Consider the following 24226-nt stretch of genomic DNA (forward strand, 5'->3'; position numbering starts at 1 on the left):
GAACATCGAATCTTTTTGGTTTACTTTTTTGGTTTACTTTTTGAAAATTTGGGTCCACTCGGGGTTTACTTTGGGTTTACTTTGAAATTGCTTTTGAGGTCATCTGTATGCACTGAAGTGTGAAGCAGACTAGTATTTTACCATCCTACTGCCTGTAATGCCTACCCTTTGTATATTCCGAATACAAAGTTAGCGTCTGTTTTCAGGGGTTTACTTCTGACTGGGTTTACTCTCTGTGTCCGCTCTGGGTTTACTTGGGTTTACTCTGGGTTTACTCTGGGTCCACTCTAGTAAACCCGAAGTAAACCCAGAAAGTAAACACAGGGTTTAGTTGCGGTTTACTTTCTGTTAGGTTGGGTCTGGTACTGTAGTAAACAGAGGTTGAGCCCGTTTTACATGCTGATCCGCTTCAATGCTTTTATTACAAATAAAGTAAAACCGCCCCTGTGTTAAAGTTTTTAATATTTTATCATAAAAAATATATAGCACAATCTATTAGTTGTTTTGTTTTATAAATAAACCTCCTCAAAGTGAGATACATAACTTTTTCTGAGAGTTTGCGCACATTTTTTCATGAAAAATTAAAGAAAAATAACGACACATCGCACTTTAGCATGTGCTCCCGTAAAAACGAAGTCAATTACATTGTCATTTTTTTTACACGATTATAATTCTAAATCATCATGTAAGTATCATTATTTAATTTGGATAGAAAATATAATGCAAAATTCTTCTTTTTTTTCTTACAAGAAAACATTATGTTCAATTGAAAAAGAAAAATAATGGAAACAATTTTTGAAATGGCCCCTTCTAATATTTAATTTGATGGATATGCTATTTTTTAAATTGTTTTTTATATATCTTAAGTATCATTTAATATTTATTCGTTTGATGAGATACTGGCGCTTCTGATTGGTCGAAAAGTTTCTTTGAAACCTGCATCAATAACAATTTTCCCGGATCTACCTTTTTCAACTGGTCGGATCTAACACTTTTTGTAGAATGGGGATTTCTGTTTTATTATTGTTTAATTATTAAATGAGTAAATGTATCACCAGGTGATTAATTTATTTTAAGTAATAAACTGCTTTCTTTTGTGATTCATGCAGGTAATGAACTTCGCGACATTGAAGGAAACATACATAAACCGCGTAAGCTTGTATAAAAGAAGACGGAACAGTTTATTTCAATATTTTGCCCTAAAATTTAAAAGTTGCTTAAATCTCTTGAAAATGCACATATACCATCTTGAATATGCGTGTATAATAAGTACCGAGTTACACGCTTTTATCCTGTTTCAAAAAAATAATTTTGAATTCAACATTTTGGCATATTACTAAGATTTAGTCAAAAATGATGAAAATGGCACATTTTCTTGTAGTTTTTTGAAGAGGAAAATGTGTCCACAGCCGACAGCGACAGCTGCGGACATATTTTTCTATTGAAAAAACCACCGACGAATTGGTATCTTCTGCTCATTTTATGAAAATTACGGGAAATGCACTGTTTATGACGTCACAATTACCCTTGTGAAAAGTCTAATCATGTAATTATTTATAGATTCTTAATTTGTGGGTATTTTTGTGTAAATAAATATCGCATTTCCATTTTTTGTGATATTTTTAAAAATCACTTTAAAACAGGGCATAATATGACTGAAAGCGTACCAAGTTCTTTGGATCATCATAATTATTTCGTTCAGTCCATGATTATTTTTTCAGGTCGATGAAGGTTTCGACCAATCTATAAAAGGGACGTGTAGATTTCAGTCCTGTCAGTTTCTGCACATAATAAATAGCAATCATTTTCCGTAAGATATCTATGGAATCCTACTTGGTGGATGTAAATATACCATACACACGTGTTTATGCTAGTTTGTTTAACTCCATTTTGTTCATGTAAATACATGTATATGATATAAATAGCAACAATAATAAATTGCATATCTTGGTTCCATAATGTAGTGGTTAATTTTGTTTTTTAAAACATGAATGTTGTACAAAAACGTTTATATTGATGCAAACGATATGCAAATTACATAAATAAATGAACAAAATGTGTGCATAGGTTATGTAAAGGAATAACTATTTATTTTAAACTTGAAATAAACATGTACATACCTGAAGTTTAAAGTAAAAATTAAAGTATTCATTGATTTACTTTACTTACAACTTTACTCTACAAAACAACAAACGTCTTTGAAGATAGAGAATAAAACAGAATAAAACATCAATTCGATGTAAAATCAATAAACTCACATTCAATAATTAATCCATATATTATATGCATATAAAGATTTCATATATAACTTTGCTTTAACCATTACAAAGTCTCCTCAGAACACTTTAAAGCACTCTAAAATTGGCTTAGAAGCATACGTGGATAAAGGTTAACTTCATAAATGATGTGTTCGCATATTCTTCAGCATCTAGTGGCACAAATTCATCATCGCTTGAATCTGTATAAGGATTACAAATATTTCATTGAAAAACTAAAAGTACAATATAAATATATGAAATGAAAATTATAAATTTGTATTTGATAGAAACAACAATACAAAAGTAATTTTTAAACAATTAAGTTCAAGTAGACCCAGTGTTGAAAAAATTGTATAATTTAAAATTTATTTGTTTGAAGAGACATTGGCGCTTCTGATTGGTCGAAAAATTTCTTTGATACCTGCATGAATAAAACTTTTGCCGGATCTACAAAGCTCTACTGTTCTGAATCAACACTATTTACTTAACGGGAATTTCCAAACTAAACGCTGTCAACAAAATGTAAAGTTAAGTTTGTTTAATTGTAAGCAAACAAAATACAACTTCTTAAATATAAAAAATCGAAAATTTAACGTTGGAAAATAAACAGTACACATTATTTATTTCACTAAATAGAAAATTAAGTGTCTTAACACGACTTCGTCTGCTGGAGTTAACGATCAACATTTATGGCGAGGCTGGTTGTTCCAAGTACAGGAATAATTAAAATGAACATATAGACCTATATACTTGTACTGTTATACTGCTGTTCAAATTTGCTAACGGTGAATTTTAAATTAAAACAAGTACATGATCGGTCATCAGAATAAGCATCATAGAGCAAAGCTATGAATAATGCATCAACTACTTCAGCGTATTCCAAGCAACATATATACTATTTTAGTACCTCACTAGCAATCCAGATACCACAACATTTACAAAAGTCGCTCATATATACTATCATCTTCGACATATCAACTATTTTCGTCCACGATCATGTCTCCTTGCATCATGGTCCAGTTGCATATTTCAGCGATCTATCTCTCATTAAAACCAGTTTTAACAAATATTGCTGCACAGTGAATAATATCATAAGACATCGGATGTATTTTCCTTTCGTTTTCAATTCAGAAGGTTTAGATTTAAACTTTCGATTTGTGTTTAATCCATTAAACTCAGATCATTAGCTCTGCATCAGTTGAAGGCACATCCATTTTAAATATAATTGCTGTTATTTTTTGTAGTCATACGCACCGCTTCAGTAACATTATTTATATTTTTGATCGATGACACTTTACGTTTTATAATTTGAAAATGTTATTTTGAATAAAAAGAACAGAATTTAATAATTTTTTTCTATTGATCGACATATCAAAGGAAAATTAACCGGAAAACTTTTTCATCAATGTGCTACGCGATCAATAGAAAAATCACAAAATTTAATTTGTTCAGTCAAACCAAAGTTTTTTTTAAATTTCAACAGCTAAAACAACTTATTAACTTACTAAGTTAACTTATGTCCTATAGCCAAAATGACATAAAAGTACTTAATGAACATATATGGTTTAATCCTAATATTAAAATTAATAACTCATCAATTTTTATTAAGAATTATTTCAACTGTGGTTATAAATTTATTAAAGATTTGATGACAGAAGAAGGCAATTTTGTAAGCCTTGAAACTCTTGAAAACTCAAATGTTAAGACCAATTTTCTAGAATATAGGAGTTTGAAAGGAGCAGTTTTTGAAAGATTAAAAGCCTTAAATAATAATAAGGTAGAATATGGACCATTTATTCCAAATTCTCTCAGTATTTTTTACAAACAAAGCAAAGGATGTAAGGATATGTATTATGTACTCATCGATAACAAAAAATAGTCAATTCGTTCAGTAAAGAAGTGGACAGAAAGTGGATTTGCTTTTACAGAAATAGAATGGAATAATATTTTTGAACTCCCATTTAAAACCTCGAAAGAATCCAAATTTCAATGGTTGCAATTCCAGATCTTACATAGAATTTTGCCAACAAATGAGTACCTTTTCAAACTCAATATAATTGATTCACCAGCCTGCTCTTTCTGTAATCAAGATATAGAAACTATAGAACATTTATTTGTGGACTGTTTTCATGTCAAAGAAATATGGCTCTACTTTGAAGAATGGTTAAGAAGCAAGTTTAATTTTTTAATGACATTTGATAAAAAAAACTATACTTTTTGGTAAATTCAAAAACAGAAATATGTATAGACTTCAAAACATATTGATTCTTACAGTAAAACAATTTATTTTTGCCAGTAAGTATAAGAATGTCCCAAACCTCTCGACGCTCATGTTAAAACAAACAGTCACTGATAGAATACATATTGAGAAACTACTGTTGTTGAAGAATTGTAAATTTGCTGAGTATGAAAAGTATTGGCAAACTATTTGCGATTTGTTATAAAAATGTGTTTATAATAGCTGCAAGGAAATTGTAAGCAAATATTAACAAAAAAAATATAAGTCTGCTTTTATGTATCCTCTTGCATATGTTTTTGATAGATAGTGTTCCCCTCTCTTTCTCCACCCTCTTTCACCCCCCCCCCCCCACCTCATAACTAAAAATACTCCAACTTTCATGGGTGATAAAAGCAATTTTTCAAGATTGTTTGTGCATATATATGTCTGTCTGTCGGTGTATACACCTGTCTGTACGTGTGCTTTTTTATGTGACTGTGTTTATATTATACTTATATTCTAAATCTCAAATGAAGTGAATATGTGGTGTGTATGCACTGTAAACTAAACATATAAGAAGATGTAAATAACTTGTACCTGAAAGTTTGAATAAAAAAAAAAATACCAAAAAACAAAAAACTTACTAAAGACACCACAATATTTATACCTTTGCTTGATTGTTTTTCTACAGTAAGCTTCAGCTCACAAGGTCCAAAAATTTTACACCCAAATTTTAACACAATAAAGCATGATCTCATCATTTATGAAATATGCACCAAAACACATTATATTAGGTTTTAATTTAAGAAACTCTGATAATAGTCGTTAAATGAAAAAGTCTTATAATTATTAATTTTTTACAGAAAATATACAAAAAAATATGAAATTTATTCTTCACACAACTTTCAAGAAAATTCACAAAATTTCATATTTTTGGAAATTTACAGTTTTCATATTATATTTATTTTATATTTATTGAGAGATATCTTTTTTTAACAAAAAACCAGACTTTATCTTAATTGATCAGTTAGTTTTTGTTTAATAGTCTCTTGAAGATTTATACCCAATACTGTTTGATTTAGTTTAACAAGATGTTGTTTTCTGTGCAAACATTGGATAAAATTGAAATATACCAAATAGACATAAACTAATAGTCAATTAAAAAGTATATACTTATTAAAACTATATTATAAATATTAACATTTTCGTCATAGATGACAAAACCGTAGAAACAAGTGTAGAGGTAATCCCCCTTCTCCGGCAAGTAATTTTCCACCAAGTATGTTGACATATTTTTGGGTTTTCTCTCTTTTTTAAAAACTGAAGACTACATTTGTACTAAAACAAATCGATTCCATTATTTTATAAAGTTTTATGTGTATCCTTGAATGAAAGTGAAAAAGCAACTTTATTTTTGGAGTAAAACATTAATTATTGATGAGAACAATAAAAATCATCAATGTAATCAGTGGTCATCAGGTGTATACAAAACTTATTAGGCTTCCTCAATGAGAGTTTGAATTACATATTAGGTAAAATAGGTTCAGTAGAGTTATTATTTGTTTACAAGGTTAAATACTGTACAAAACATTATAAATCGAATTAACATATTTTACCAGGGTTTTTTTTAAAGATGTATAAGCATCTCTGTTTTTATATAAGAATTAAATGCATTGGATGTATTTTTGCTGATATGTGAACGTTAAATACATTGTTATTTCATTATGCCCAATAGTTTACGTATCATTAGGGATAATTTTCATATATTAACATTTGGTATAGTTGGTTTGTTAAGACAATAATAGGATTTGAAATAATATTTTGGTTTTCATTGTAACATTTGTCTATAACAAGTTCTTAAATTGCACTGCGGTGTAGTTGAGATTTCATTTATGTAGCATTTTGGTACAAACAATTATCATTCATGCACGTGTACCTTTAGTTTTGAGCGGTATGTTCCGGTTTTTGGAATGTCCTTCCTTTGCAACACTCTCTTGCAATTGTTCATACAATTTTCTAGAAACAATTATCAATTCTAAATGCAATAATATATTAATTTTGATCCAAGATAGACAAACAACAGGATAGATGGATAGATAGATAGATAGATAGATAGATAGATAGATAGATAGATAGATAGATAGATAGATAGATAGATAGATAGATAGATAGATAGATAGATAGATAGATAGATAGATAAAAATAGATTTAAATAGAGAGATAGATAAATAGATACTCATTATTTCCATGATTGTCTGTGATAAAAAAAATGTTAAAATAAGTGTAGATCCATAATTTTAAAAGATTAAATTAAATGAACATTGTTCAAAATAATTCTATGCATGTACAAAACATACAGAACTTTTACAAAAATAGTTAAGAAATATCTAGCTATAGCCAGAGAAAAAGGTTTAAGTTAATTATGCATTAACTTGTACAATGTTTGTTTAAATGTACTTTGAAGCTAATGTTTGAAATTTAAACGATAAGCCTTTAAAATGTAGTATTGGTGTATATGTGTATATTCTGTTATTGTTATTAAATACAAAAAGAAAAGAACGATAAATTAAACAAATTTAGTGAATCATTCCTTTTTTATCATTTTACCATATTACCATTTAATGACAAAATAATATTAAAATGCAGAATTCAGTTTTAACTTTTTAATAAATGTTATCAATGATATTTGAATACCTTTTTGAAGAATAGCTTCGTATTGGTTAGCGTTCTCATTTGGTGTTAAGTCGTCGTACATGTCTCTGCAATATACGTCCAAAAATGAATTTATATAAGTGAATCATTGTTTCAATAGGGTAAAACTTTTAAAGTTTCTGTTTGAATGATTTCACTAGCAGTTTAGATGTAATATATCACAAATTATATTTTCGTACAGAATACTTATTGCATATGGTTGAGAGTTTGTTATTGTCATTTTTTCATGTTCACTTTATTTAAACAATATTAATAAAATGCTTTCTTTGGTGATTCATTCGGGATATGAAGGTAGCGACATTGCAAAAAAAATACATAACCGGCGTTAGCGGGTTATGAAATTTTTTTCTGCAATGATCGCTACCTTCATTATCCGAATGAATCATCAAAGAAAGCATTTTATTATTTATATTAAAATCTTTCTTTTAGCCAATTGATAAATTGATTATGAAAAGTAAGTAAAATTCACTAAATAACTGTTAATGTACGTAAGTACGTTAACTAAAAGAAACAGCCAAATCATCTCCTGTGAGACTTTGAGTCTGACGTCGTCATGATTATTTCGTGCAGTCCGTGATTTTTCCTAAGTAGTTGTAGGTCTCGACCAATCGATAAACAGGGCGTGTCAAGTTTGGTCACTTTCTTGTCAGTTTCAGCCACTGTAGATTTCGACCAATCAATAAACGGGGCGTGTAGATTTCAATCTGGCTGTTTCTATAGAGCTATGAATTAAATATAAGTTTCCGTAAGGAATAGAGGGAATAATACTTGTAAGAGGTAAATATACATATGTTATTTTTTCTTTTGAAAAGTCAGTCGATAAAACCATATAATTTGTAAACAATTCAATAAAGGTTCTAACGCAAAACAGTTATTGACGCAGAAGTAAATGTTTTGCAACTACATTAAAATATTAATATTTTGCACATTGTGATGTAGTTTCAAAGAGGAAGATGTACGTACTAGTTTGTCGCAAAAATTACCATAAGATTTAACTTAAATTTGTTATGCTTTTTTAAATTGTCGTTGAACAGATTTTTGTTTTGTATAGATGGTTGAGTGGTTAGAGCGGTAGCCACTCACTGCTAGGAGAATGTTCCAACGGTCGTGAGTTCAAGCCCCGGCCAGGGTGAAAGTGGAGCTCCAATATAGTGAATATCCCTATGCTGTTTGTATATCTATATCCTTCATTTTGGTCAGATATATGTCAATAGTCAGTTAGTGCAATGTCTGCGCTTATTATATATGTATATATCTATGCAATGTATATCGTTCAGATCCTCTCAAATTGTCGTTTAACTGCATTCCACCATTATCTCAAACGACCGAGTAGTGCGCGGCCAGCGCTCTAGGGGCCGTTCATCATCGAATACAAGATTTTTGTCTTGCATAGATGGCCGACTAGTGACAGCAGTGGCCGCTCACTGCCAGGAGAGTGGGTTCCAAAGGTCGTTACTTCAAGCCCAATACAGTGAATTTCCATGTGTTTTATAAATATACACGTGTGTATATATTTATATATATATATATATATATATATATATATATATATATATATATATATATATATATATATATATATATATATATATATATATATCCAAATTACAAGAGTATTTTCTCAGTGTCCGGTAAAAATATAATAAAAGAAAAAAGCAACACTAACTGCAAAACATAAGCGTTTCATTGTTAAAAATCTTCAGACGTTTTACAGTCGTTAAAACTGTGACGTCATAGTTTTAACGACTGTAAAACGTCCGAAGATTTTTAACAATGAAAGCGCTTATGTTTTGCAGTTAGTGTTGCTTTTTTCCTTTTATTATATATATATAGTTCTTTTGAAGTGACTGGTTGTCCCGAAAACTTGAGATTATCAATTGTTCGTGTCGTTAGCCATTTTTGGTGCTAAATATATTCAATTTACTGGCTTAGTATCTATATATTACTTTAAGATACCTTGTGTTGTTGATAATATATATATATATATATATATATATATATATATATATATATATATATATATATATATAATTTTAAACAAAATTAGCCTCAAATCAATGCAATGACAAATAGAGCATTTTTGCTGTTTTATGCTATTCACAGACCTTTGTGTATGATCCTGTTGTTCTGAAATTGAATATTTTCACTTTAAAATACTGTTTATAAATATCAAATTTATCTACGATATATGAATTTATTCATAGATAGTTATAACTAAAGAATATCACAAATTTATGCGAAATCAAATTTTAAAAAATTACTATCAAATATCAATAGTTATTATAAATCATAATATAAATACAGCCGCAGACGAATGGATTAAAGCAATTAGAAAAAAATAACTTTCGTTTTATGTTCAAAGCGTTTATTTACCTTTTATGGTTGTATAGTTAGATGCATCTTTCTCTGTGTCTACTTCTTTATCCCTTAATAAACATGAAACATTAATGATGAATTTGTAAAATAATTTGCGGTTTTAAATTTCAAAAAAGCTTCATTATACAAAGTAAGTTGAGCATAACAAGCTATATTAATTCTGTTATTATGAAATTACCACGTTAATTACTGTACTAAAATCATTCCTGACACAAAACAACCCACTAACAAACTATTTTATGTCAACGGAGTTTCAGATGTACCAAATATCTTTATATCAACTTCATTTCTGAGAGCTTTAGTGACAAAAAAGGAGGTACCAGAGACAGGTGTCATTTAAACAAAAAAATAGTATTTATTAAACGTATCTTCAATTTTTTACATTCTTGTAATTTTAAATATATTTGAAAAACCTGTGTAAGATCTTGCAGAAAAAAAGCTTACCTGTTTCTTTCTTCAAATGCTAAAGGTTAATAAGAGAAACAATTATATCACATTAGGTTTTGATCTACTTAGTGTGTCATTAAAATGCTTAAAAATCTTCTTAAGATATACGGACATTAAAATGTCTTTGCAAATAATTAATAAATTTCAAACATTAATGGCACCATAATAGTATTCATAAGACAAAAAGATAGCATCACAATCGAATTCGAAATCAATAGAATGAAATTTTAATGTTCGTTAAATTTCGGTGTTCGGCTTTATATTATAATTTTAGTTGCGAAATATGTACATGTACTTAAAATAGCAAATAAGCATGATAAAATTAGAATTCTACCGTTTTCTGACGTGTTAAAAATACTTTGGTACGACTCTAAGTAAGCAATTTTAACAAAGTCAACCGAACATACAGTGTACATATATTGTCTTGGAATGATAAGAAGAGGCCCTTTAAAGTAATATAAGGAATTACGGTCGTAAGTCCCGATGCATTTAGAGCATCCCGTCTTTTACGTTTTTATAAAAGGTGTTCACACATTTAAAAAAAATTGAAATATAAGATGTTTGGACAGTTATTAAATGTTATCCTTTCAATGAAATGTACTGCTATTACATTTAAGACGAGTATCTGTTGGCATCTTTGATTCAGGTATTTTGTTTGTAAGCTTTGCTTCTTTGACAATCATAAGCTTATAGCAGGCACGTAGCATCAGGGGGGCCGCTCCCCCCCCCCCTCACTTTTTCTCGCAGCAACTAATTTTTTAAAATGGAATTATCATGGAGTTGTGGACCCCCCCCTTCCACTTTTTTGGAAGCATGTAAATAAATAATATGAAAATAAGGAAATCAGCATAGACATTGAAGTTATATACTCCCCCCCCCCCTCCTCTTAACATTCCTCAGTTTTCATTCAAATAAACGGCAGAACAAACATCATTTTATCAATGACAATCCAGCTGTAGAACCAGTCCCCTTTCCTAGAGTATCATATATTTTTAATTCTAGAAGACACTTCAATGTTCTTTCTAAATATGCAGTCAGTTTTTATTATGCGTTAATAGATGTAAAAAAAATACTTTAAAACATGATGAACAATTATATCAAATGGGCATTTAAGGCTCCATTCTCAAGTCAGAACCCTTATTCTGGGAGTCATGAAATTCGTAATTTTTGGTCGAGACTAAACGATCTTCTTAATATGCATAGTACTCAATTTGAGTGAAAGGAAAATATTAAATACATAAACGCTATATGGCAATTTTAAAACTGAGACATTTGACTATTTTGTTGGAGGGCTTCCTGGTTTCATAAAAATTAGTTTAGACAGTAGGGAAGACGATTTTTAAAGATCTATTATATCAAATTTGAAAATAATTGGGGAGGTACAGCGCTATAGCAAAAGTATTCGCGATTTTTTTTTAAAATGGCGTCAGTCTACTTTGCGCGTCTCGATAGGGAAAAGAGCAATAATTCTATGAAAAGTTAAAGTTATCCGTTCATTTTTTTTCTTACTGGGTTATCTTTAGGTAGGAAGTGACGTTATTTTACATTAACTGTCGTCTGCACCCTTGCTTTGTGATTGTAAACATACGGAGTTTAACAATGGATCGAAAATCTAGTGAACTTACCAATGAGGTTAAAAATCTGATCGTATCTTCGAAAATTAAAATTCAAAAAACTTGTGAAATTGTTCGGCTGTTGAATATTAGTGAATCTACCGTTCGATCTGTTTGGAATAAGTATATCAAACGAGGAAGTGTGGAAAATTCACCTCGAGTTGGTAGACTTCAAATGTTGTCACACAGAGATGAAAACTGGACAATGTTTGCGGTCAAAAGTAACAGGTACAGGACCTTAAATGACATTACACTGGATTTTAACGAGGGAAAACATCGTACAGAAACTGTCCATAATTGTACAGTCCAGATATTTCTCAAATAACAGGGATATAAACGAAAAGTTCTGCGAAAACGTATGGTTGTTCGTGAAGTGAACCGAAAAAAGCTTTTGGTGTTTAGAGAAACAACGATTAACAGTAGACCAACATTGGAACAAAGTATTATTTTCTGACGAAAGCCAAGTTGTTATAATTGGTGAAAATGACAGAGTTCATGTCTGGAGGAAGGCAAACGAAGCGTATCTACCTTAGTGCATGTGCCCTTCTCGTAAGCGTCGAGTTGCAGTTATGGTGTGGGGATGCATAACTTATGATGGTGTTGGGACTTTGTGTCTTGTTGTTGGCAACATAACTGCTCTAAAGTCTATTGACATACTCGACGAACACTTGTGGCCAGTTATAGCGAGGCATTTTTCTTATAAACCTTACCTTTTCCAAGATGACAATGCATTCGTGCGTAGAGACAGGATTACTTGTGAATATAAGGTTAATAACAACATTCCTTCCATCACATGGCCGGCACAGTCCCCGGACATTAATATAATTGAAAACATTTGGTTGAAAATAAAGCGCTCACTCCAAAGCATGGCCAGAGCCATCACTACCCAGGATGAACTTTTTAATGTTATACTTGACATTTGGCAAAAATCGCCCCTGAATACGTTAAAAACCTGTACCTATCAATTCCCCGTCGGATCCAAGCTGTTATAAGATCCAATGGTCATCTCACAAATATTGAGAAAAGTAAGTCAGTTCTGCATACCTTTTTCATAGTTTTATATTTTGAAGCGCGTCCTTGTTTACGACCGCCATTTTGAAAAATTGCAAATACTTTTGCTATAGCGCTGTAGTTTTCAGTTGTTTACGCAAGACCAGCATTGCAGGATGCACAACTATCGACAACGACGGACGAATATCGAATAAAATATTAAATGATAAACCTTTTCAAAATAAATATATTGAAATATATTGTTGAAGGATCATGTCAAAACAAATCTTCAATGTGGAGATAATAAAGATTTTGACAAGTCTTCTAAGTATAACCACCATGGAAAACCATCAAGGGTGGTACAAATATTACCTATGATACACGTGTATCGCCTGTGAGCAAAAATCCCAAGGATCAGTACAATGGTAACCAACACCAGCGCCCCTCCAACACTTCCAGCAACTACTCCTGTCTGAGAGCTTGTTGTTTCTAAAAAAAAAAAACATGTTTCTTTCAAGTCCTTGTGTAGCAAAATAAAACGGATTTATTTTAACAAATCAATATTATAGAAATAGTTATTTATGTTTAGAAATTAAAAAGAGCTTTTTTCTCATAAATAAACATAATATATATGGGTATACGAAGCAATACTTGACATTTCTTTCAAACAAATATTCATTAACATGCTAACATTTCACTTTCCATTTTTTTAGTTATACCAACCATTATAAAAACATTTGAATAACATCCAAAATCATCAAAGGGAAAGGATAGTAAAAACCATCCTTTTATATTATCTTAAGGATGAATGCTTCACAAACATTTCATGTTATGAATCGTTCAAGTTTTATTTCTGAAACATGTTATTGTTGTTTGAAGAATTATATATGCTCTTATTTCTTACGATTTTTAAAGAGAACGTAGAAATCTCTTTAAGTTGCAGGTTAGACACCATAGAGCTTAAATTATTTTGTGAATATTTGCGAGATATTAGTATTTAATAAATCAAATCTAGTAATTTTCATAAAAAGTTTTTTTTTAATAAAGATTAATTAATAAATAATAAAAATTATTGCATAAATTTATTAAATTTGTGGATAAAACTAAAGAACTACTGGTTTTATTTCAAAAATGAAAATTATTAGAAAGTTTCGCAATTTTTTTCAATTTATTTAAACAATAATATTGCATTATATTTCTTCTCTATAAGACACGTTTATTTTTCATTTCTTATCCAAAAATGTTAAAAAAAAATTACTATTAAAAAAATACTGTTTCAGATACCCATCATCTGTAACACAGAATGATGTAATTATAATTTTCCTCACCAGAAAAATATACAAACAATTGTATGTTACCTTCTACAGTCTTACAGCTGGTGACTTCAGAGGTACTAGATCCTTGACTGTTCTTTGCAGTTACATAAAACCAATACGTCACAGAGGGTTGAAGATTGTGGACAAATGCGACATGTGTTTTGTTTTCACCCTCATCGGGAAAACGATAAGGGAGACTTTTTCCATCAAGGCCATTCAAAATCATAACACTAAACTTTTGGGGATCGCCGCCATCAAAAGAAGATATCCATTGTACTCTGGCTTTTAAGAATTCGCATATAACTTTTATGTCTCTTGGAATGTCTGGTTTTCCTTTTATTAAAAAAGAAACCAAAATCCAACATGTCATTCGATCATGGGTATAATAAATATCACATTGTCAATATATAAGTAAACGATTTTTACAATTAATTAAAGCAAGCTGTTTATAATCTAAAATTAATGACATGGCTTTATTCATAAAAGCTTAATGATTGTGGCCATTTTAAGAATGCATGTATATAACCCCCTCGACAAAGTGAGCATATTATTAAAAAAAAAATAAGAAAATACAAATTTTTAAGTGATAGCTTATGGCTTTAAAAAGGTACATCTGATTGACCATTTGTTGACCATCCATCCTTCTTAAGAACGTCATTTTGTAATGCACATACAAATTTCATACAACAAAAACTATTTTATTCATAAAGCCATTATCTACGAAACATACACACACTTAATACATGTTTCACACCTTGAACGATAGATTTTCTCCGATACCAAATGACTTGGTACACATCAAGTCCAGGCTTCACGAGTAAGTGACCTACTATTGTAACTAAAATCATTTTGTTATAATTAGCAATGAATGGTAATTGACCGATCATTGTTGCATTTATGGGTTGAAAGAATAAAATACCACATGGTACCTATTTGAGGAAATAAAGGCAACTGTAAAGAATATACTATGGTACTGTAGTAAGCAGACAAGTTGATAAGCATGGAAATAATGATTCCCAAAGAAATACAATGAATAATAACATGTGCAACCGAAGGAACATATTTCAGTAGAAAAAACTGGGCCTTAAAACCAGAAAATGAAACAGAAAAGCAGCCAATAAAACTGAAAATGCATATTATCTGTAACACATACACATAATGACATTTACTTCAATGGCAGACCAAATAATCCTAGTATTTGAATCTTTGCTAAATGCATATCAACAGCTAAGATTAAATAAACAAACCTAAACTGTCTTTTTAAAATTCTTAGTACATGTACCTTGTAATTATGAGATGCAAAAGGTTGTTCCCATCTTTCTCTAGATCATCCTGAAATATAAGAACAATATTTCCATTTTTCTTTCCTCTGTCTAAAAAGATGTCAACTTGTATTTAAAATGTGTTCTACTTTAGAGTTTAATACTACTCACATTAATCAACTGTTTTGGATACAGTTTCATTGTCAAGGGGATAACTTTATAATCATCATTACCAGAATAAGCTGTGGAGAAAATTGCCGTTCTTTTGAAATAAAATAATCTTGAACTATATTATATAGTTCAAGATTATTTTATTAACTAACGAGAGGAATGGTAGAAATAAAGATAGAACCACAAAAGGTTCAACAAATTTCAAAAGGTTCAACGTATCGTGTGAAACATGCACTATGTATGTTGTTTAACTTTTTCCTCGCCATTTGATTTGGTCCTTCTCGTTGCTTGGCATCACATTTCATGATACTCGAAAAATGTTAACCAACAAATACATGCAACGAATGAAAAACTAGTGTTTAGTAAGCTTTTTTTGGTTTCATATAGTTAATGCCTTGTCTACTTACTTTGTTTGAAAACATTGACTAATACAGTTGCTTCTCCCAATGCGTTTCTGACTACTAAGTGATGAACTTCAAAACTAATCAGTTCAAAAACAGTCTGACTGAAATGAATGGTAAAATTATTTAATGTATTCCTGGTTAAGTTGCTTTTCCATTGATTGTTTCTGCTTCCATTTTTATACATCAACTCATAATGGGGCTCAGGATATGCAATTACTGTAGTTGAAAAGTCAATCTCTGAAGCAAATGTAATTCCAAGTGAAATTTTGGTGGGACTTGGCATCGGCACACCTACAAATTAATTAAATCATACATGTGTACTTTCAACGTGTAACTTAACATGTTTTCATGCTATAAATGTTACCAGCAAGTTTCTTTTAAAGATCTACATTTTAGCCAAAAATGACAAAAAGTGAACATTTTGTTTTATCAATAAACAAATATTACAATTGACAATTAGTTCCACCAATGCTGTCACCGTGTTTTCTATTCCATTACTGACAACAAGAGTATAGTTTTTCATATCTTTGCATGTGGCGTCTTTTTTGGTCAATGTAGTGGTTGACACTGATATCTGGGTTTTCAACAACTTTGACTTGTCATACCATGATACATCTGACGGAGGGTTACTGGATATATGTCTAGTCAATGTGACTGTTTCACTCGTATTTATAATTTGAAGTGGTTTGTTCTCTATGGTGGGATGATCTAAAACATTTTTGAACAGTTTTTTGCAATATATATCTGTATAAATGTCCGTAGCTTTATGATTTTAAAACAATTATTTCATAATTTATGTTAAGGAACAAGTACAATTGATGTATTTAAAACTCACACAGAACATTGACGACCATGGTCTGATTTTGTATTCCATTTTCTCCACTGGTGTAGATGTTTTCTGCTGAACACATGTAGACGCCCGAACTGTTCCTCTGTATGTTGAGTAACCGTAGAGTGGGTCCATTCTGTCTGAATCCTGGGTTATCTACCTTGGTCCAGTAGAATGTTGTAGAGCTAGGATTACCAGGGGTGGCTGTACAGTTGACTGATAAGTTCCTTCCCTCTATTATGTCTTGCTGAGACAGCTTACTAACAATGAGGGGATCTGTTTTGATAAAACGAATGCAGCTGTCGAATTTTCAGAAAAAAGGAAGTTTATCACAAGTATGGGATTTTATAATAAATTAAAATATCTTTATTGAAGATAACAGGAAAGTGTACATATACAATCTATATGCATACGTTGAAACATGTACATTAACATTACTCACACAAAACGTTGATAGTCACAGACTGACTGTCAGATCCCTTCTCTACATAACTGTAGCTGTTTTCTGCTGTACATCTGTATGTGCCGGAACTGGTTCTCTGTATGTTATGTAACTGTAAAGTGGCCCCACTCTGTTTATAACCTGGGTTGTCTATCTTGGTCCAGAAGAATAAAGTAGCGCGAGGATTCCCAGGGGTGGCTGTACAGGCAACTGATAAGTCTTTTCCCTCTATTATGTCTTGCTGAGACAGTGCATTTACAATCGGAGTGTCTGTTGACATAACAAATCATTTTTTAAAACAACAAATTTGTATATAATATACATACAGACTATTGAACACTTACAGAGAACATTGATGACCATGGACTGACTGTCTGATCCCTTCTCTAAATTATTGTAGATGTTTACTGCTGTACATCTGTATATACCAGATATATTTTTCTGTATGAAAGGTATCTTTAAAATGGCTCCATTTACTTTGAATTCTGGACTGTCATCTTTAGTCCAGAAGAATGTGGTAGTGCTTGGATTACTGAATGTGGTTGAACATTTGACTGATAAGTTTCTTCCTTCTATAATGTTTTGCTGAGGCAAATAGTTTACGTGTGGAGGGTCTGTAATATTAGGTTAGAGGTATAATATATGATTTATATTAAATGTGTAGGATAAATGAACTACATAAAAAATATCATATACAAGTGTGTTTATATTACTTGTAAAAAGTGTATTTAAATATGCAAACAATAATTGGTTTTGACACATACTTCAATCTACTTATTACTATAACTAGAATATCATTAACTTTTAGAACGTTGAGTAATTGATTACTCAATAAAATGAATTTCTCAAGTGTCTTATAGGAATTTTGAATAACGAAACATATATTTTTTTTCTCATTTCCTTCTGCAATACTAAATATACATTTTAGGAGAAGGCAATTTATAAAATTTTCAACAAAAACAAATTAAAGCTCTCATTTGTTGTTTTTTCGTGCAAAATCAAAGAAATTCAGGTTGTTTTCTTAAACTCGTTGTTTTAAATTGTCGCCAACTTTAACTAAAGTTGCGAAAGTCTTTTTCTTGAATCTTAAATAGATGTTTCTACGTTGAATATCACTACTAGTTTACATCCGTTATGAATAAATTAAAAATTGTTTTTTGAGGCTTTCGCAAAACTTTACTTTTTGCGCACACATTACTTTTTGAAATACTTTGTTAATAAAACAAAATAATGTTCCTTAGTTATAAAACTTTAATTCCTTTAAAAGGAATACTTGTTCCAACTGTCATAAAGAACGATATTTAAGCATTTACAAATTCCAGTGTTTTTGTCTCTAACAACACTGCGAACAGAACTTGCAATGTATAGTTCAATATAGTTGTTAATGACGCAAATGACGACTGTAGGGGCGCAATAAAAGTTAGTAAATGTATCTATCACTAATCCCTTTGAATATTTTAATGATTCCTCACTCCTTAAAAAAATTCGTCTGTCTGTCCCATTTTTAACTAATATCTGAATTTTGTCATTTCTTATCATTTAATAAAATATTTTCAAACAAATAATGTGAAGTGTTATTGATTAAAAATATAAATAATGTAAATGAAGCGGCGCGTATGAATACAAAACAACAGAAACAATGTTGAAAATGAATGCGCCTTTAGCTGATGTAGAGCTATTGAGCTGAATTTAATTGATTAAACACAAACCTCTTTTAATGTGAGTTAGATCGCTGGAATACATGTTTGCAACTGGGCATAACCATGCAAGGAGACACGATCGTGGACGAAAATAGTTCATATGTCGACAAATAATGGTATGTTTGTGCGACTTTTGTAAATGTTGTTGTAACTGGAAAGCCAGTGAGGTACTTAAATGATATATCTGCCACTTGGGATACGCCGAAGGAGTTGATGCATACATCATAACTTTGCTTTACGATGCTTATTCTGATGACCGATCATGAACTTGTGTTAATTTAAAACTCATTGTTACCAAATTTGAACAGCAGTGTTACCGTGAAAGTGTATGGGCCTAAATGTTCGATATGATTATTCCTGGAATTGAAACAGCCAGTCTCGACATTAATGTTGATCGTTAATCTCAAGCAGTCGAAATTGTAACACGACGCTTAACTTTCTGTTTGTAGTGAATTAAATAACGTGTATTGTTTATTTTTGAATGTTAAACTTTTATTTTTCTATAGTTATAAAGCTGTATTTTGCTTGCTGACCATTACGGTATCGGTTGTACAATTGAGCCTGAGAGCTCGAGATTTTCCGGAATGAGCTCGGTACATTGCAGAGATTTAAAAAACAAATTCAAAATGTCAAACTTTTTTTTACTGTTTATAATATTTAATCAAGAATAAACGATTGATACATAAAGCCAAGCAAGATTTGTTTTCTTAATTTTAAAACAAAATATTTTAACTTTTTCTCCATACGCCGATTATGACGTTGAATCAACTTTACGTCATTTGCCGTTGTATGACGTTGTTCTCTTTCCCGCGGCCCTCTTGCGATAATGTGAAGAAAAAACCTTAATTTTTAGTGCATAAATTACGTATTCCGTCGAAAAATAGTCCGTTTTAATCATTGATTTCGTAGATTTTGTGACTGTGCATAACTTGAATTTGGGTTATTCCGGTAATTGTATGATCCTATTTCATTTGTTTAATTTTTTGTATCTTATTTCATTATTGCGAGGACCCTGAGGTCCACGCAGAAAATATATAAGCGAGGTTAAACCGGATGCTATGAGGAAAATTCAGTCTGCGCATGAGCTAGCCTGGTTCCTGTGCGTAATGGCTCAGGGAACCAGGCAAGCACAGGCTTTTCTGAATCGGGATCAGGATTCCATGCCATATGCACATGTAAGTTCAAAGGCGCTGTAATTGTAAAGTTGTCGGTAAACATTACAGAAACAAAGATAACAGAAACAAAGTATTCCTTTTAAAGAAATGTTCGGCATGTGATATAAACTGTCAGTATTATGAAATAAGGTAATGTTATGCCGAAACTACAGCATGCATCAAATAGCATAATTTGCAATGTTTTGTTGTTTTCCGAATTCACATGTAGCTGAACTTTACTTTTATAGAAGGCGAGGCTAGATCGAGTACTTCCCGATTAAAATTATTTAAGTATTTAAATATGATTGGATAATTATGTGACTGTATATAATAGATGGTTGTATAAAAGTTTAAATCTCAAGAAAAATGCATCAAAATCACAAAGCTGTCACTGCATAATTAACAAAGTAGTGCGAAGCGTAATGTGTGCGCAAATAGTAGAATTCGCCGAATGCCTGATACTATACATGCAATCTTCATTAATATAGATCATAATATTTATTATTTAAGAAGTATGAACCCTTTTAAAAATTCTGGGATTAAAAGTCAACTTAATACATATACATTGTACATTATACAAAGTACAAATTTAGTGGTTAAAAACAGGGGGCTAGAGTCGGTGGAATCTGTGATAATTTTAAGTCTTTCACGTTTTTGTTGGAAACACATGCAAATGGTCCACGTATTGCAGTCCTTTTTTAAAGGACAGCAACTTGTACATATAAATGTTTTGGACCCAACATTTGTATAACGGCGTATTTACCACCAACTGTTTTTAATAAGTACCATGCATACGGATTTCCCAGTTGAATTGCTTGTACACATGTTAATTGTAATCATTGTGTTTAAACATATACTTATTATTTTTTGTTACTAAAGTTAATAAGTCAAAAAAGACATTTCTTATTATTATTGATTGCATTTTTTCATTGGGATTCCGAACACTTTTCTTCTCTCGCATTTCATATAATGTGCATGAACAGTATATTTTTCACCCTCTTTTAAATTACTGAATTTTCTATCATTAAAATAATATTAAATACTATTAAATACTGATTAATGCGACTGTGTTAGATTCAATTCGTTTCAATTGACTATTGACATAAAAGAGGCGCGTTTCCATCCAAAGAAATTAAGTACTCAAAGTTTGATTGACAGGTTCAGACAGTTAGCCGATGTCCGATGTTGTGTGTAGTGATTGTACTCAATTTAATCGAGTAAAAATGCATGCTTATTACAACAGTCATCACAGTATCATTTTGAGTCGATTTTGAATTTTGTTCTATAATAGTCATTTTTTGTTAATAAGTGTATAAAGCATGTTGATTTGTTGTGTATTTCACTATTGTACCGGTACGGAGACATCATAGACAGACTTTATAGGCAGTCTCCATTTAAATCTGACATATTATGTTGTTTGTCGAAAAAGAATACAATTTTGGTTAAGAGATGATACATGTACAATGTAAATTGTTTTCTACAATTGTACGAGTTAAAGATTCGGCATGAATTCTGATGTAACATTGCATACGAGTTTCGCTCGCTTTGCTCGTAACGCTTTACGGGTCTGATGTGACACACAATTCACGACTCCGTTGTAATGGTAACAATATTTTTTTCGAGTGAACAATTTGCTGAATGGTAAAACTCAAAAATTTAGATTTTTAATTCTTAAGTTAAAAGTTCTCAATCGTAAAGGAATAGAAAAAAAGTGCAATTACCAGGTAACGGGAATATGCGTTACATTATTATTGCGACGGGCAAATTAAAAAAAATTCAAAAATAAAAAAAATATAAATAAAGTAAAAATTTTAATTCTCAGCTTTATTATTATTAAAATATGTTAACTATTTTTATTTGACAAATATTAATCATGATTACATATGTTTTCGTCAAAGAAAAGTAGTATTTAATCGTGCATGATTTGCAGCGCTAGAGTTACTTCCTCGTATAGTGATTTGGCGGGAAAATTTTATTTTTAGAAACTACATACCCATACCTACCAAATGAGTACATAGAATGTATAACTTACCAGGCATCATTTTTTGGTCAATTTTACATTAGATCCTTAAACAGACACAACCTTATATTTTGTTGGCAGGGTTTATTTTAGAAATTCCCGTTCTATAAATAGTGTTAAATCAGAACAGATGAGAAAGGTACATCCGGCAAACATTTCATTAATGCAGGTATCAAAGAAATTTTTCGACCAATCAGAAGCGCCTATATCTTATCAATCTACATGTAATAAATATTAAATGATACTCAAAGCAAGGCCAGTTACGTCTTTTATGTTTACCGTATCTAAAAAAATATGTTTGTTAAATATCCAAACTTACATTCTATATTGAGTATCGTGAAAGCAGTTTTCGGAAATTTGTTGTTATTTGTAGCTCTACACTCTATCATCTTTGTGTTGTCTGTTCTGTTTCCCGTTATAATGATAGAGGTTGTACCTGTCCCAGCTCTGCTATTGATGTCTTTGGAATCCAGATACCAACTGATAATTGGAGCAGGGACCGCATTACTGTTGACAACACATCTGACTTCTCTTCGGGTACCTTCTCTAATTGTCAATGGATTATCAGTAGGAATCATGGACATATTATTGACATCAACTATAAGATTACAAAAACAAATATCCATTTGTAATCTTTACAAAAAATTAAAACTATGAATGAAAAAAGATTTTTTAATCTTTAACTAGTTCTAACCGTTTTTGAAATTGACAAGTACAGTGTAAAAACTCAGAAAACCTTCAATGAAAAAGTTAAGCTTAGAGGACCTATTTCATACTATTGAAATATTTGATTAAGAATTGATTTAGAATGAAATATTTCCCTATCTGTTAGATTATAACATAACGGAGATTCATACAGACAATATAACTAGATACATTGTAATTGGTCTATTTAGATCATGAGCATGTCGATAACATGTAACATCGACCATTTTAAGACGTAGACTAAATTTCAATCATGCATAAAATCATAATTTGATATCAATAAACAACGCTTGAAATTTATCAACGTAATGTAGAGACACGTTTGAATAGTATTTCATTTCAGACGTTTAATAATCATTAGGCATTAAGACAGTGTATACATTTTGACGTAAGTTAAACACTGCTTTATGATCCTGGGGCCTGAATTATTTAAGTTGGTGTTATTATCATAATTTCAACAAGAACAACACAACATAATCAGGTCATATACTCCAAGAAGCACAAATTCAATATCTTACTTGCTATGTAAAGCACCATATCAGGACTACGATAGGTATGGCCTTCAATATATTCACATCTCCACACTGATGCTTGTTCATACTCTGTCATGTTCTGTGCTGGTATAGTAAGGACGTAATTAGATTCTGAAGAACACCGATATTTGTATCTAGTGGCTGAACTTTCAATGATACAAGTGGAATTGATATACCCAATCACAACAACTTGATTATTGTTTCTTCTAAAGACAACACTAGGTATGTTGTTTCCAGGTGGAATGTACATTCTGCATGTCCAGTTTAAGGCATTTCCAAGCACTGCCAAATCTGCTGATCCTGTTAGGTTGTACCGTTTACCTACATTTAAACATGTTGTTCATTTCTTTCAATTAACATTTTTTGGATATTTTTAATTTGCGAAAATAAATTTGATTTTATCCATAAATGTGTCTATGGTTTTAAATATATACAGGTATAAATGAACAATTTGTTTATCTTTTGGTAAAGTAGTAAAAAGTAAATTTAGAACTTACAAATTTAAATAGAGAAACATGATGGTAAAGATGTAAAGCGAATCTTTTGCTCTTCACTATCATTCAATGAAAATATACACTGAGTACATATTGATGAACTCTTTAAAATATATATACCAACAAATTAGTACATCTTTGACAAATAACGAAACACAATCTTGATAACAATTATTAAAACTGGGATTTTAGAAAGAATAAGGATTATAAAATAGCTACTAAAAATAAAATTTTTAATATTTAAATGAAAAAAAAAACCTTAATTATTAAGGACAACAGCTAAACACTAACTGGCGTTTTCGGTCATGTCTTATTTATTAAAATTTAACAAGAATTCAAACTACCGATCTGCCACACACTTAGTGAGCAGGTATATGGCTGCGCAATAAATCAATCAATCATCACATCGATAATCAAAATGACAATCAATAAATATAAATCAATCACATCAGCAATAGGATTGTTCAATCAATCAATCCATAATGTTTGATCAATCAATAAAAATGACTGGCATTGTAAATAAAATTATTTAATACATCAATCCATAATCAATCGATCAATATCAATCATCATTGTCAATTG

General features: G+C 30.7%; 1 protein-coding gene across 1 annotated transcript; it reads right to left on the reverse strand.

The window, feature by feature from the left end:
* Positions 1-1854: 1854 nt before the first annotated feature.
* Positions 1855-23478, reverse strand: LOC128169028 (hemicentin-1-like; the record flags this gene model as incomplete). The annotated part of the gene is made up of 16 exons (XM_052835193.1): positions 1855-2458; positions 6413-6492; positions 6713-6731; positions 7171-7235; positions 9294-9315; positions 9562-9614; positions 10009-10027; positions 12987-13103; positions 13973-14263; positions 15771-16058; positions 16215-16475; positions 16603-16872; positions 17039-17308; positions 17383-17652; positions 22232-22510; positions 23136-23478. Coding segments are annotated over 16 exons (2739 nt in total), but the record flags the coding sequence as incomplete, so codon positions are not given.
* Positions 23479-24226: the final 748 nt, after the last annotated feature.

The sequence above is a fragment of the Crassostrea angulata genome, unplaced genomic scaffold, assembly GCF_025612915.1.
Source record: "Crassostrea angulata isolate pt1a10 unplaced genomic scaffold, ASM2561291v2 HiC_scaffold_87, whole genome shotgun sequence".
Taxonomy (NCBI): domain Eukaryota; kingdom Metazoa; phylum Mollusca; class Bivalvia; order Ostreida; family Ostreidae; genus Magallana; species Magallana angulata.